This window comes from Odontomachus brunneus, unplaced genomic scaffold (genome assembly GCF_010583005.1).
Source record: "Odontomachus brunneus isolate Ranch 3 - 2012 unplaced genomic scaffold, Obru_v1 Obru_scaffold_250, whole genome shotgun sequence".
In the NCBI taxonomy this organism is placed as follows: Eukaryota; Metazoa; Arthropoda; class Insecta; order Hymenoptera; family Formicidae; genus Odontomachus; species Odontomachus brunneus.
Window position 1 is genome coordinate 84,069 of NW_022639700.1, and position 17,152 is coordinate 101,220.

The 17,152-nt window shown below is 38.3% G+C and overlaps 1 protein-coding gene across 5 annotated transcripts in view; it reads right to left on the reverse strand.

The window, feature by feature from the left end:
• The window catches only part of LOC116852705 (histone deacetylase complex subunit SAP130-A), a 56,071-nt gene that overhangs the window by 8,293 nt on the left and 30,626 nt on the right, over nt 1-17,152 (reverse strand). For all 5 annotated transcript variants that reach the window (XM_032833321.1, XM_032833323.1, XM_032833325.1 and 2 more), the window contains one exon: nt 1,133-1,279. In XM_032833321.1, the coding sequence (XP_032689212.1) occupies nt 1,133-1,279 (147 nt within the window). The remainder of the gene's footprint in view (nt 1-1,132; nt 1,280-17,152) is intronic.

Here is a 17,152-nt window from a genome sequence, read left to right on the forward strand (position 1 = left end):
TCTAAGGTAAGAAAACCAAAAAAAAAAACACCGCACAACAAGGATAACTCGTCGCCGGGTTTCGAACGCTCGCTGCCGGCTCAAAAAATTTTCGACGTGGGAGCCTCAGTCTGCTCAGCCACGCCACCTCGCTGAAAGATAGTCGCATTTTTAGCCATATCCGTGATACAGTCCCGCAATCTAAACTTTATATTGTAATTTCTCATAAACAAAGGCCCATTTGCACAAATATCAATTAGGGTGTTGATGCTTAATATCGCAGCTAGCGAACGTGCTATGTCTCGTTCAGAAATCGATTTAGCAAGTTGTGGCATCTCCTTGTTAGTCTTGGTCTTAGCCCTAGGTCACAGCTAGTCAGTCTGTTTGAGAGTCTTCTAGAGCACAAAACTAACTCGTTATATACTGTCTGATATTGTATCCTAAAATAAAACCAACAGTATTGTATTCTTATTAATTAGATAATAGTATAATAAAGGGTTAATATTTACATTGTATTGTCACTTCAGCTTCTTTAGTTTGAAATATAACTAATTATGGGTGCCGAAATAAGACTAATTAAGAAGCAGCTTATAATCATGACCATTTGATATGTTCCTCAATTCATCGAAAAAAATATATGCTAAGAAGTTAGGAATCTAAAAAACAGTTCAGTTTATCTAATACTATATTCTTAGTGTCTCAAGTGAATTCTTTCAATTTATTTGTTAATTACATTATTATCCTAATACTTACAACAGAAGAAATATAAGAATACATGTGATATAAAATTTACTCCATTCTGTCATGGTACAATACAATTCCTTTAATGTTACTTAAATGTATAATGTTATTCAAATTAATACAAAAAACTAACTTCTTTATCAAAACATTTTTCTTTTCAATAAAAATCCGGGAAATCCATGTTTTTTCTCCTTTTTCCAACTTTTGTCCAATTCTGGTAAACACTAGTTTACTTTAATTCGTTTTATCTGCATACGTCTTTAATTAACAGATTAACAGAACGAGCATTTTGTCTTTAATTAACAGATATTCTTTGTGTGTGTGTGTGTGTGTGTGTGTGTGTGTGTGTGTGTGTGTGTGTGTGCGTGTGCGTGTGCGCGCGCGCGCGCGGGTGCGTATATAATAATTGTACCTTTGACTGGTGAATTATCATGATCTCTTTTTCTCAGGATACTTGGTCTGGGAGATGCGTTAGGTTTACTATGTGGTTCCTCATAACCCGGTTCAACTAATAACCTTACTGGTTGTACTGGAGTCTGCCGATATGGTGAGTGGTAGCCTAAAAAAGATAAAAACTGTTGACCTGTTGAAATAATTTTTAAATCATAAATACTTATTAAATGTATAATTTAAAAAGCGGATAAAGTTTATTTATTTCAGTTTGTTTAAAATAAATGCGATTATGATATAACTTAGTTTAAAAGCAAATATAATATCCCTTTCTAAAAAAGGCACGTCAATCGAATCTCAAAATATCGCAATCTCGAATGTATCGAAATCGTCTTGGAATTATCGAAATATTGCCGATATTCTGCGATGCTGATTAGTTATTGCCGCAACGCGACCAGTTTCGTGTCGTTTACGACTGTCATTATCGCCGGAATCGAGTGACAGTTTACATCTAAATGTAAACCGAGATTGAGAAGTTCTGAACGTTAAATTGAGAAGAAAATCTACAGAAAAAACGAGTATAACATCAGCACTGTGCGCCAGTATCCACGTACGTCCATGATGGCTAGTCTTTGATTGTAGGGTTCCTATCGAGTTGTAGTATGACCCAGTAATAATGTAGGGCGTGGATATCTTGTCGCAGAAGGCAAAGTGGGGGAACTGCTGACATTACATCCCCGGCTCCCCGCCCATGAGGAGGCCTAGTCATCTCCCTCTTCTTTACCGAGTCCACCGCGTATGAAGCGCAGCGGGATCCCAACTTCCCGAACGGCATCGTGACTCGCCACCCGGGTTAACTGCCTCTTTGTCTTCTGGGAGGGAGCGAGTCCGCCGGAGGGGATTAACTCTCTCCCTCCCTATAGGGAGCTTAGCCCCCTCCCCTACAGAGGCTCCTCGGGGCACGAGAAGTGGGAAGGGGAGGATGGATTCCGTCCTGGGAGACGGACCCATTTCCCCCGCCCCCTCCGAAGTAAAAAGGGGAAGGATGAAGGGGAGCGGGACGAGTGCCCCTCGCTCCCTCCCAAAAGACAAGGAGGCGGTTAACCCGGGTGGCGAGTCACGATGCCGTTCGGGAAGTTGGGACCTCTCTGCGCTTCATACGCGGTGGACTCGGTAAAGAAAAGGGAGCTCACTAGACCTCCTCATGGGCGGGGAGCCGGGGATGTAATGTCAGCAGTTCCCCCACTTTGCCCCAAGAGAAAGCATCCGGCAGGGGTTTTAGTGGGTAGGCCCTCTCTCTATATTGATGAGAGAGAGAGAGTCTCAAATAACCCGCAACTCTCCCCAGAAGTTGCGGGTATGCGTAAAGAATTTCCCCTGCCTTAACAAAAAAAAGGGGGGGAGATGACTAATAAAATAGGTGTCTTTTTCTTTAAACAATCACGTGAAATTTTGAGATATTAACAACAAAAGATTTCTACCGGGTGGCAGCTCAGTAGTCAATCAGCTATCCACCGCGGCTTAGCACGCGCGATGCGATAAGACGAACGCTATACGTGTTGTCACAGCTAGCCGGGCCAGCCTCTTAGCAACGAGTATGCAGGGTCAAAATTGCATCAATGATCGTCCTTTACTCACTGTAGTCTATTTTTTTCGGTCATTTTCTTCGTAGCTAGGAAGCTGGCCCGGCTAGCCTCTCATGCCCAGGCGACAGAGCGTATAGCGTTCGTCTCACTGCAGCGCGCGTGCTGATTGACCAGTGAGCTGCCACTTAGTAGAAATCTTTTATCGTTAATATCTCAAAATTTTTGTAGTCGTCATGCACTCGGGATAGCGCCAGAGATGTCGCTTCCAAATGGCATCTCTGAGCGTTATCTAGGAAGAGGAAAGTACCGTGAGCGTGGAGCGTCAGGTAGTTTAGTAGTTTAGAGCAGTCGCCCGGCAAGCGAAAAATCCGGGTTCGAGTCCCGACCTAGCAAACCGCGCTTTCGATATTTTTCTCTCTCTAGAACGAAAATACGCAGGTCCCGAATGCACGGTGGCCCAACCACCTAGCACGCCTTCATTATTCTATGACCAGTGAGCTGCTGCTCGGGAAAAATCTTTTATCGTTAATATCTCAAATTTTAAGTGATTGTTTAAAAAAAGACATTAATTCCACTACTCACCTCTACCTATTCTAGCTATATATTAGCTCTGTAGTGCGATAGAGTAACTCGTTAATTTGCCGTTAACGATAGTTTCGTTATCATTGCACAGCTTTTTCGTACTGTAGAAAAGCTGCGCAACGATAACAAAACTCTCGTTAACTGCAATAACGAGTTACAGAATCGCACTACTGGTACTGTACGAATCAGTACCATCAGTATCAGTCTGGTACGGTACAGACACTTTGTATATGCAGGATGTCCCAGACTCTCCTCTGCATATTTTGTGAGAACGTAGAATAAATTGAGGTGAAAATAACCTATACCGTTTTGCGATATTCGCAATAATAATCGAGAAATTAATTGCGAAAGATTAAGAAAAAGCGTACGCTAAATGGTAGAAGATGAAGCGCTCGAATTATAGCGCGGATGTCGGCGTGTGGCGAAAAACAATGCACCACTGCCTGTGCTTATATCGCTGCGCTCTTACGTCTAGCCGCATCACACTGAGACGACACGTAGGAGGGTAGCGATATACGCAGGTAGTGATACGTTGTTTTTCCAATCGCCGCGCGCCGACATCCGTGCGCTATGTTATTAGGTCGGGCTACAATTCCGTTTTCTACCATTCAACGCACGTTTTTTCTTAATCTTTCGCAATTAATTTCTCGGTTATTATTGCGAATATCACAAAACGGTATAGGACTTTTATGTTCACCTCTACCCATTCTACGTTTCCACAAAATATGTGGAAGAGAGTCTGGGATATCTTATATATATATAAAGTGTTCAAGACCACCTTCACAATCTCTCGTAAGGACGTAAAGCGGGTTGATATGAATTAAAAGTGCTATACCGTTTTGTAATATTCGCAATAATAGTCGGGAAATTAATTGTGAAAGATTAAGGAAAAACGCGCGCTGAATGGTCGGAGAAGGAGCGTTCAAGCCGCAGTACGAACCCAGTAATATAGTACACGGATGCCGGCGCGCGGTGAGTGAAAGAACATCATGCTTCTGTTTGTGCTTATAAGTGATGCGATTTTGAGCCCCCGTACGCTGGCTAAGCACAGGCAATAGATGAGTTCAGTAGAAAAAGCGTTCAGTGAGAGTGCAGCCATTGGCGCGATGTTCTTCCACGCATCCGCGTGCTATATTACTAGGTTAACGTTGCGGCTCGAGCGCTCCTCCTCCGACCATTCAGCGCGCGTTTTCTCTTAATTTTTCACAATTAATTTCTCGACTATTATTGCAAATATCACAAAACGGTGTAGGACTTTTATGTTTATCTCAATCTGCTCTACGTCTTCACGAGAGATTGTGAAGGTGGTCTGGAAAACACCCTGTATATACATTTAAAAAAACACGTATACTCTGTATACACGTTTATAAAAATGATTTCCTTCTAAAAGGTGTTTTCTCATCCTTATAATTTTAGCTTTTTAGCCTTAACAAAAAATTGTTTTATTAGAACGTACTGTTCTACAATTACACAGATTTTAGATTTTTTAAATTTTTGTATTGCTAAATATCTTTTATTAGATATCGTAATGTTACCAAAACAATGCATTTTCAAAAAAAGTTTCTAACAAAAATTGTAGGATATCGAGGGAAAAAAATGATATTTCTTTTATCTTGAAATCACTTTGAAAAACTCTGTGAAGGTCAACTCTAATTTTTTAAATGGAATCATATAGTTTTTAAAATATAAATCAATTCCTCTAATCATTCTACGTACAAAAATATTATATAAATAAAATCATCAAAAAGTGAATATTTCCTAAGATATTTCATATTTTATCCTGTTATTTTTCGATACAGGATATAAAATATCTCGTAAATTATTCATTTTTCGACCACCTTAACTGAATGCTTTTGTATATAGAATGAACAGAAAAAATCGATCGGTGATACTAATCTTTGCATATTGGTGCATCAATAAATCTTCAAAATGCATAGAATTTCAAAATTTTTATGTTTTTTTTGCAATAATCGATTTTACCCATCACTCTACATACAAAAGTATTAAGTTGAGGTTATAGAAAAATGTATATTTTAGGAGATATTTCACATTTTATGCTAAAAAGTACCAAGACAAAATATAGAGTATTTACTGTAAATATTTACTTTAACTTACCCTCCACTAATGACTTTGCTGTTTACATATATTATACAACTCACTCTTCTGAGTAATATACGAGAAGTTTTAGGCGTCGCTCATTGTTTATAAAAAAAGTTATTAACAAAACAATTTTCATAAATGAAACCTATTTGTGGGCACAGTGTGCATTAAAAAGTTGTAAATATTGGATTGTCGGAAAAGTCATGACGCATTTTTGCAACAGATGGCGCTAGTTCATTTTTTGGAAGTATTAAAGTCATTTGCATCTGTGTTATTGCTATGTCATTTGACAGCTCACAGTTCTAGCTTCATTCTAAAAAAAAAATTGAGCAATTTAGTTGAGTTTTGGAGATTTTATGACAAGTTGAAGATGGAAAACTAAACTGTGCATTTTCGTCATATATTACTGTTTTACTTCCGTAAAGGGAAGAACGCACGTCAAGCTTGTGAAAAGTTGCGTAAAGTTTACGGTGACAATGCTGTACAAGAACGTCAATGCCAACGATGGTTCACGAAATTCCGTGCTGGTGATTTTTATCTCAAAGACGCTACTCGGTCAGGGAGGCCTATCGAAGTTGATGACGACAAAATAAAGGCATTGATTGAATCAAACCCACGTTACACGACACGAAAGATTGCAGAAACATTGAACATCTATCATTCAAGTGTTCACGACCACCTGAAGAAGCTGGGATACGTAAGCAAGCTCGATATTTGGGTTCCTCATGAACTCAAAGAAGTTCATTTGACGGCGCGTATAAACATCTACAATATGCTCATTAAACGTGAGGAAAACAATCTTTTTTTGAAGCGACTGATAACTGATGATGAGAAGTGGATTGTTTACAACAATGTGATGCGCAAATGGTCTTGGTCCCGACGTGATGATTTGCCTCAAACGATATCGAAAGCAAACATTCATCAGAGGAAGATTATGCTCTCAGTGTGGTGGATTTTAAAGATGTCGTGTTTTTTTAGTTTCTACCAAGGAACTAAACAATCAATTCGAATATGTACTGTCGGAAATTGGACAGTTTGAACGAATCCATCACCCAGAAACGTCCAGAGCTCGTTAATCGTAAAGGAGTTGTGTTCCATCACGACAACGCGAGACCACACAAGTTTGATCACTCGTAAAAAATTATTGGAGCTTAGATAGGATGTGTTGCCACACCCACCATACTCGCCTGACCTTGCGCCGTCAGACTTCCACTTGTTTCGCTCTCTTCAAAACTCCTTGCGCGGTATAACGTTCAATTCAGATGAGGCTGTAAATCAGCACCTTGTTCAATTTTTCGTCGATAAAGCCAAGTCCTTCTATGAACGAGGAATTATGAAGCTCACTGAAAGATGGCAAAAGATTATCGAACAAAACGGGCAGTATAATTGATTGATCTTTGTTCTTTATATAAATAAATGACCTTTGAAAAACATAGAAAAAATACGTCATGACTTTTCCAACAATCCAATAGTATACCCAGTAAGCAATCTGTGCGCAGACTGACATCAGATTGGCGACAGAATCTGTCGAATTCGAGCAGGATCTATCAACAGATCCATAGAAATCTGCGTCTCCAATCTACCGTCAGACTGCTGACAAGGTTTGCTAACAGATTCTGACATCGAATTGGCAGCAGATTGCGCGCAGAGTCTGCTGACAAACTCTGACAGCAGATTGGCGGCAGATTGCGCGCAGATTCTGTCGTTTCGTAGGTTCTTTAATTAAATCCCTATTTTTTATTAAATTCCAACGATTTATTCATTAGCATGATTCAGATAATTGATAATGTATTATGACGATACATTATTACATCGTCACTACAACCGGCCCGACCGATCACCAGTCGGACCGTGCATCGGCGCGTTGCGCCACCTTAAACGCCGCAAGGCCCAATCCAAACAGCGCAAATACAGTAGACACGCGTTGCGTCCGCTCGCGCAAGGTCGATCAAGCGCCGAATTAAAACATGATCGATCGAGGGCGCGCCCAAAAAGCGGAGCGAAACAAAATGGATCGGATATATAACCCGATATATATATAACCCGTGGCTCCGAAATCATCAGAACCAGACCGATCCGGACCGTCTAACGAGCTCGATGCTGCAAAGTGGAAAGCAAGGATTACGACCGACTCGTTTCTGCCATCCGTACCTTTCCAATTTCCTATCTTCGCGAGCAAGGATTGAAGCCTGTGCGTTAGCTGCGCTCTGTCGATCTTTATCGACTTTTGCTCGCATCCCGTCGACTCCACGAACAAGGACCGAAGCCAGTACGTTAGCTGTGTTCTGTCGAGCTTTCTCGACCCTTGTTCATAGCCTCTCGACGATCGGGAACAAGAGCGACGACACCGATACCATGATTTATCGCTCTCGATCCCAACCACTGTGAACTGAGTGTGATATCGCGTGCGTCTCCACGCCGACGATACCCGCGATCTCAAATACCGCGCGCCGTGCTGCGACACCATATCGCCGCCGACACCGTACGATTCCCGCGACTGTCCGACCGACTCGCGAACGCCGAATCGCGGCACACGACCACCTGCCGAATATCGTATATCTCGTGTAGCGCTCGCGCTATACACTCCGCCTATCGTCTTACTTGTCACGGCCTACCGAAACGACTCGGTAACTGGCGCCGTCTCTCAGGAGATCTACGTACTCGTTCTCGATCACTCTGTACCAAGGATTAATAAACGCTTTTGTTATTTTTGTTTACTGAACTACGCGTCTTGTATCAATTATTTATCGAATCCGGACTCCGGCGAACAAATAATCTGACGGTATATACGACAACCGACCCGCGGAGTTCGGTTGTTACAGTATGATTATTTTATCTAAATAATAAAAAAAAACTAGCATTTTATATTTTGTATCGTTTCACTTATTCATAAGACTCGCGTGGTTTCGATCTCGTATCAGACGGCCCTTTAGATGAGGTTCACTGCTTGACTTCAACGATCGTACGGGAACTAGTGATGCCAAGGCGTTGTAACGATATCTTGGCGGATTACATTTACAATATACTCTTATGTCGTTCAAAAAATGTAATGACATATTTCACAAGTTTCACAATACAGTACAGTAATATTCAATGATAATTCAATTCAATTTCCCTTACTCTTAATATTTCACTAATTGTATAGAATGAAATTTTTGGACAAATCAGCAAATTACAGCAAACTGTATTCTTCAATATAATTCACTATTTATTCAGTACAATTCAATATGTATCAACAATTTTTCGCAAATATCAACAAAATATTGCAAGAGTTTTCAATAATTTTTAAAATGACTTAGGCCCTTACTTCATCAAGTTTTCATGAATAATTACAACAATTTTCAATAAAATTCAATTAATTTCATTATATTGAATACTGACAATTTTTATATATTATTTTTCAACAATATTTATTATCTTTCATTATCTTTCCTTATATTTCACAATATTACATTAAATTTCATACTGAAAGCTATGATTAATTTTGATTTAAGTTGAATTATTATTCAATAATAGTCATTTTCCGTTTCATCGATTTCAACGTAACTTGCGACTAATACAAAATGAGTTTTAAATAAAACACAGAACTTGAGATTGATTATTATGATATAGGCATAAACAAACTAACACTAATCAAACTATTCAATCACAGGTCTGTATTCGTTTTATACCGTGTGCATATGAAAGTACATCATTTAATAGTGTACATATGCTATTTAATTAAAGAACCTATAAAACGACAGAATCTGCGCGCAATCTGCCGTCAAAATCTGTTGGCAGGCTCTGCGTGCAGTCTGTCACCAATCTGTCGTTAGAACAGATTCTGTGTGCAATCTATTGCCATTCTGTCAACAGACACTGTTGACAGACTGCGCAAAATCTGCTCGCGCAGGTTTGGATATTTGGGTATATAAGCAGGGTAGAGGCTTCGCCTTTCCCCCTCGAAAAAATCTAACTTAATCTAACTTACATTTTTCTGATAAATGATTTTCCAGATATTTTAATGAGACTTTTTGAAAAACATCCAAGGTAAATATTTACGTTTCGTTATTCCTCACCAATGAAATCTTGACATATATTATCAAGAACATCCTCCTGAATAATATTCAAGAAGTTTTAGCCGTCGCTCGTTGTTTGTTAAAAAGTTGTTGAAAAAAGTTTTATAAACAAACGTAATTTTGGTACACAGTATACATTTAAATCTAATAAACAATACGTATATGCGCGGGGGAGGGGGTTCGTCCCTCTCTCCGCAACTTCTCCCAAAAAAACTAACCCTAATCTAATCTATCTATTGAGATATAGGGCGTGGTCCAACAACAGCTACAAATGCTGCACAGCGTTTCTCCCTCTTGTTCTACTCCTCGGATTCGAACGAAGAAAGAGTAAGAACGCTACAAACATTTGCAGCGCCCGCTAAACCGTACTCATAGTAAACCATATATGTATATGCGTAACCTATCCTTTACATTTTTATACATAATTTGTCAATGGAAAATAATATAAGGATACAAATGCAGGTAGTGTTTGTGATATTTTTTGCATATAGTATACATTGAAATATCGCAAACTGCATTTGTATTCTTATATTGTTTTTCATTGACAAATTATGTATAAAAATGTAAAGAATAGGTTGTGTATATACGTATACGGTTTATTATATTTCAATAGATGGGTTTGGTTAAGGATATTTTTTTGGGACGGGAGTGCGGGAGGAGAGGCAGAATCCATCCCCCCCGTACAGGGTGCGGCGCCAAAATCCGGACAAATTATACATTTTTTCCAAACATATTTTTTATTGCAAAAACGAAAAGGTTTACAAAATTTGTTTAACCACATTGTGTGTAAGGCCATAAAGAACACATTTACTCAATATATCCCCCGCTTGCTTGAGTGACTGCCTCCATTCTCGGCCTGAAGCGTGCGTAGGCGCGCTTTAATGTGTCACGGTCCATATCGGTGAATGCCGCTTCAATAGCAGCTTTTAATGATGCAACGTTTGGATGTCTGGACTTGTTCGTGACCCTTTCAACTACGCTCCATACATAGAAGTCCAAAATATTCAAATCTGGGCTATTGGGAGGCCAGAATTCTTTCGACCAAAACATGTCGACGTTGTCCGACAACCAATTTTGCACCAAATGACTTGTGTGGGTGGGTGCATCGTCCTGCTGGAAAACATACAGCTTTCCAGACGACACAGTTTTCATCCACGGCTTCATTACATTTGTCAGAACACGCAAATAAACTTCTTTTGTGACATTTTCCCCTTTGTTAAAGAAATGCGGTGGCATAACATCACCCTCACTGGATATTGCAAAACCTTCGTTGGACTTCTCCGACTCATTGTACTTTGCGATGACATCATACACAGTCGATCTTGGGTACCCGAAGAACCGAATGATTTCTGTCGCCAAGCGCCCAGCGCAAACACTTTCGATAATCGCGGCTTTTCGGTTATACTCCGCACTTAGTTTCAACATTGCGACTGTTTCGAGGTTATGATGGTTTAGTACAAGCGTCAAGCTATTTGAACGCTAATCGCGACATCTACCAGTGGTATAGAACGGCGAAAATTTCAAATTGAATTTTGTCCGAATTTTGGCGCCGCACTCTGTATATACATATACTGTTTACCATATTTCAATGTATATTATATATCATCATTATGTTCCATTTATAAAACTTTTTTTCAATAATTTTTTAACAAACGACGGCTAAAACTTTTTGTACAGTATCCACAAGGATGTCCTTGATAATATATGTCAAGATCTAAACCATTGGTAGAGAGTAACGAAAAGTAAATATTTACCATATTATTTACCACTTTTTAAAGCACAGTGTCCAAAAAATAAGTTCCATTTATAAAACTTGTTTCGTTAATAACTTTTTAATATACAATGAGCGACGCCTAAAACTTTTCATATGTTACTCAGAAGGATGAGTTGTATAATATATGTGAATAGTAAAGTCATTGCTGGAGGGTAAGTTAAAGTAAATATTTACCACAGTTTGTATAATGTGAAATTTATGGGCAAACTTCTATCTGAAAATCGCTATATTAAAAACTTTTGAATGATCAGGTAGAAGGGCTCTTTTTCTACGATGCATTATACCATAGAAGGAAGAGTGCGTACTAGGTAGCAGCGAGACGCCGTGCGTTCGAGATCTGCATATCTTTTCGTTTCAGAGAGAGAAAAATATTGAAAACGCGGTTTGCTAGGCCGGGACTCGAACCCGGGTCTTTCGTTTGCCGGACGACTGCTCTAAACCATTGAACTACCTGACGCTCCACGCTCACGACACTCTCCTCTCCCTAGATAACGCTCAGAGATGCCGTTCGGAAACGAGCGCACAGCGACTACAGAAAGAAATATTGTTACTGTATCAAATGGTACAGCTATCAGTCTCTCTCAAAGTCAAATTATACGGAGGATCCCAGTCATTGTCCAATTTTCATTGTAGATTGGAATTTTCATGTGTTTAACAATTAGTGCCGCATACGCCAAAATATTTGAAGCAGTTTTACTTTGCATGCATTCGAAAAGTTCGAAAATATGGCGGGAAGCGATTGCAAAATACATCAAAAAGTCAAAAGCGTTTGTGATAAAAGCAAGTAGATAAAGTGACATGAAACAATAAACATCGTAGATAATCTACTAGACCGCAGTAAAATACGGAAAACACCGAAAAAAAGGATACATGAAAAAAGAGGTTTGGTTGAATTAACCAAATACTTGGTCGAATATGAACGATCCAAAAATTCCGATTGAAGTAACCTGAATTCTATTGAAGTCAACCAAAAATCTTGTTAACTTAAACAGAATCCGAGTTACTTCAATCGGAATTTCTGGATCGTCCATATTCGACCAGGTATTTGGTTAATTCAGCCAAATCTTTTTTTCCGGGTAGACTATATATTTATTTTTTAATCCTATTTTCAAGTTCTTTATTATTATTGCGTCAGTGACAAGCCAAATTGAAAAAAAGGATATTATTTTGTTACTTGAGAGTATTCAAACTTACCTACGAGCTTGTAATCTCAAATACCGAAGCACAATGAAGAAATCGCTTCTCTCAGAAAAACATCGCAAAAAAAATCATTTGGACACATGAAAATATTAATCGCGATTATAAGAATATTATTTTTTCAGGTAAATTCTCTTTTTGGACACAAAATACTATCAATCGAACTTAGACTACCTACATGAGCAAATTTTTCCAGCGGACAGTGAAACACTTAATAAAGGTACATCTAGTATTTAACCAGCTTTTTAAGCCAAGAATCCGTGTTTAATCTGCTTTTTAAACCAAGAATTTGGTGAAGATAGTTAAAATTTATCAGGGAGCATTAATTAAAAGTAATTTCAAAGCAAAATTCAAGACTGGATTTTTCAAAAGGACAATGATCCAAAACGTTATCTTTGTTGCAAATGAAAGGAAGAAAATAACATTGAAATATTAGAGTAATCATCATAATCGCCAAATGCAAATCTTATTGAAAATATCTGGGGATTAATAAAGATGAAAAACTACGTGGAGAAAAAGTATACACGGTGAAATTACTATCTCGACAGATTCATTCAATAAAGGAACTTTTATTTCGAGAGTATGCTACATAATTGGTAGAAACTATGCTTTAAAGATGTCAAACAATAATTGATAGCAGCGGTGATTGGACAACAGATTAATAAAAGTGTACAGTACTAATTGAGTAGTATATATGTTTTTTTTTATTTTTGTATAATAGTTTAAAAGTTATGTTAGCCACGCTTTTGTTAGACAAATTTTATATAGAATTAAAAATTTCAAAACATTATTATCCAAAGTTAGAATTATTGATTTTATAAACATATATAGAATATACGGAGTAAAGACGATCATTAAAATATTTTGTTTAATGTGTAAGTATCGACACGTTTACTCCATCCTTTTTGCTCTATCCTATTTTTTTAACATATATCTTTTCTATACAACTCTTATATAAATATATATGTTGCATTGTCGATTCATACGTTCTTGTCATTATTTGCATATTCTTCATAAGCTTTTGCTATTTTCCTAACGGATTCTTTCAATCTGCTGGTAAAGAATGATAAAGAAAGGCACCATAAAAAAAATATTTATGCGTTAAGTCCAATGTTGTATGCAAGAGATGCTTTGAAAAATTATTTGGTAATTATTTAGTTTAACGGACCCAGCTCCGATGACCTTGACCTTGACATATATGACAGAGGTCATCCTCCTGAGTGACCTTCTGAAGATTTTAGCCGGCGGTCATTGTTCGTTAAAAAGTTATTGAATAAAAAAGTTGCATCAAATGAGTATAATTTTTAGACACTGTATATACAGCAGCATCGAATTTGTAAGCTAGGAAGATGCGTTCTACACATACATATACACACACACACAGACACACTGCTCGCCTGCACGCGCGCTCGTTTTATAAGTAGAATTCACATTTCTTTGACACAGTGTAGATAGAATTGTTTCAGCTTGCCTATGCTTGCAGTTATTAACGAAAGAAGTTGCACAAAATGAGTATAATTTTTGGACACTGTATATACAAAAACGATATTGTGTACTGTTAACGAGCAATATTGAATAATAACTGCAATATCGAATGACTAGCGGGGGGCTGCGCCCCCCGCACCCCCCTTCAAAACTAACCTAACCTAACCTATCGTCACATTAATATTAAAGTTGAACACTTTAATAAACAATGACTGACAGTTAATGTGACAATAGGTAGGTTAGGTTAGTTTTGAGAGGGGGTACGGGGGACACAGCCCCCCGCTAGTCGTTCGATGTTGTAGTTATTATTCGATATTGCTCGTTAACAATGCACAGTATCGTTTTTGTATATACAGTATCCAAAAATTATACTCATTTTATGCAACTTTGTTATTCAATAACTTTTTAACGAACAATGACCGCCGGCTAAAATCTTCAGAAGGTCACTCAGGAGGATGACCTCTGTCATATATGTCAAGGTCAAGGTCATCGGAGCTGGGTCCGTTATACTAAATAATTACCAATTATTTCAAGGAATACATTACATAATACATGCACTGTCTTTATAAATGTGATAGAAATTTAAGATATCATGGTAAAAAATAGATATAGAATGCTGCAATCGAAGAAAGCGTTATAGCAGGTTTATGTGTCCTTAAATTGTGCGAAAACATGTTCGAATTGTTCATCAGATTTGCAAAATAGCATCCACGTGTATGCTCTGTGATGATTTTGCGATTATTTTTTAATATTTTACAACGAATAACAAATTTGGTGCTATACAAGATGTGCAGTAACTCGCAGAAGAGCCGCGGTATATAGATAGATTAGGTCAAACAAAACATCCCTTTACCATTTTGCGAACAACCACGTAAAATTTTCTTAAAAGTAAAATTTAAAGTAAATTTTAAAGTAAAATATTCCGTAAAATTTCGAGTTATTAATCAAAGAATATTCGTGAATGATTATGCGCCATACGGTAGATAAGCTATGATAGCGACATCTGCCGCTGTATGTTTGTATATTAAATCAAATTGAAGAAAAAAGTTCTCTGCCATTTTCCAAATGACCACAGAATCTTGAGATTAAAATAGATGTTTAGTTGTTAATTAAAAAAAAAAGATATATTAACGCGTATTGCTGTATATCAAACTTCTTTAATTAATGTATGAATAGTGACCTTGATTTCTTTATAAAAAATGTTTTTTAACTTTTGTTATTGTAAGTAGTAGTTTGCACAAAATAATTTAAAACTCACCTTGTTGCCTTTTTTTAATTGTCGGAAATGTCTAAAAAATTGTGCAGGCTATTATGCTGAACATCTTGTATAAAGAGGGTTCCACAACTGGTAGAACACTCGTTAAGGGTATGTAGAGGGTGCAATTTGGAACTAAAAGTTCCTCTTCCATTTCTGGATCCGACAATTAGTTAACGAAATATTAATTAAATAAGTCTGCCAATCCCTTAATACCTTGAGTGAGCGCTCAGGGATGTAGGACGTTGTCGGTTCCTCAAGGGCTCTGCTTATCCGTTTTTCTCCCCTTTTTATACACAAAGGTTATTTTTCCTGCACTGGCTGCAATAGTGCGAAAAGTGTGCCCTGAAGCGTTTTCTATTCCAGAACTGATGTCAGAGAAGCTGTTTTCTATTCCAGTGCAACAGAACTCAGTGCACTCAGAGTTCATTGTACTGGCCTTAGGTCTGGAGTCAGTGCAAGCAGTGTGAGCAGTGCACATGTGCAAAAGTGTAAGAAGTGCAAACAGTAGAAGAGTAACGTGCACGAATAATAATAACAAATAGTAAGTATCAGGTTATATCGCATTTTTGTAAGACGAATAGCTTACAAAGTTTTCAGCAGCGCAAAACCTGCTTTTGCAGTTTTGACTATTATGTATATATAAGGTGTAGTAAAAAGAAATCCATTATTTTTGCATGAAATTGAAGGCTTTATTTAGCATTGTTAGAATGATCCGATTTAGGTCAAATATGCACCGTTTTGTTTGATAATTTGTTGCCATTTTGAAGGTAATTCCATTATGCCTCTCTCATAGAAACCCTTGTCCCTATTGGCAAAAAACTGGGAGTCGATTTTCATAAGCTTCTCTTGAGGCGAATTTTTCACCAGCAAATCATTCGCCATAAACAGGAACAGGTGGTAATCATTTGGTGTCAGGTCCAGACTATAAGGTGGATGCATAAGAACCTTCCAACCAAGCTCCCGGAGCTTCTGGCGAGTCACTATCGATGTGTGTGGCCTGGCGTTGTCCTGATGGAACACAATTCCTCTCCTATTGGCCAAAGCTGGCCGCTTCTGGGCGATTGATTCCTTCAGACGGTCCAATTGTTGACAGTACAGGTCCGAATTAAGAGTTTGGCCGTAGGGGAGCAGCTCATAGTGGATGATTCCCTGCCAATCCCACCAAACACACAGCAAAGCCTTCCTGACCGTCAATCCTGGCTTGGCCACCGTTTGCGCCGGCTCACCGCGTTTCGACCACGACCGTTTTCGCTTGACGTTGTCGTAAGTGACCCACTTTTCATCACCAGTCACCATCCGCTGCAGAAATGGGTCGATTTTGTTGCGATTCAGCAGCGATTCGCAGATGGAAATTCGGTCCATGAGGTTTTTTTGCGTTAACTCGTGTAGCACCCATACATCGAGCTTCTTTTTGTATCCAGCCTTATTCAAGTGGTTCCAAACGGTTTTTTGTGCAATGTTTAGCTCCTGGGCAATCGAAACAGTGCTTACATGACGGTCGGACTCGACGATTTCCATTATTTTATCGACATTTTCGACAATTGGCCTTCCAGAGCGTGGTGCATCTTTGACATCAAAATTACCGGAACGGAATCGACGAAACCAAAATTGCGCGTGATTGGCTGTTACAGTATCAGGACCATAAACATTATTCACATTTTCAGTCGCCTGGCTTGCGTTTTCGCCTTTATCGAAGAAAAACTGTAAAATATGGCGTATTTTCTCTTTACTGGTGTCCATCTTTGACGCGCGCTCAAACAATACTGAGTCAAACAATCACAAAATTGCCTGAGAAATTTTTTTAGTACGAAATCTTATCTTTCTAACGCCATCTAGCGTAAACCGATCGCATTTATACAAGAGATACACATTACTAAAGCCATCTATTGGAAAAATAATGGATTTCTTTTTACTACACCTTATATATATATATTAGGACCTTAACTTAGTTTCCGCCCGCAAATGTTAAATGGCAATGCAAACAGTTCTAGTAGTCATTACT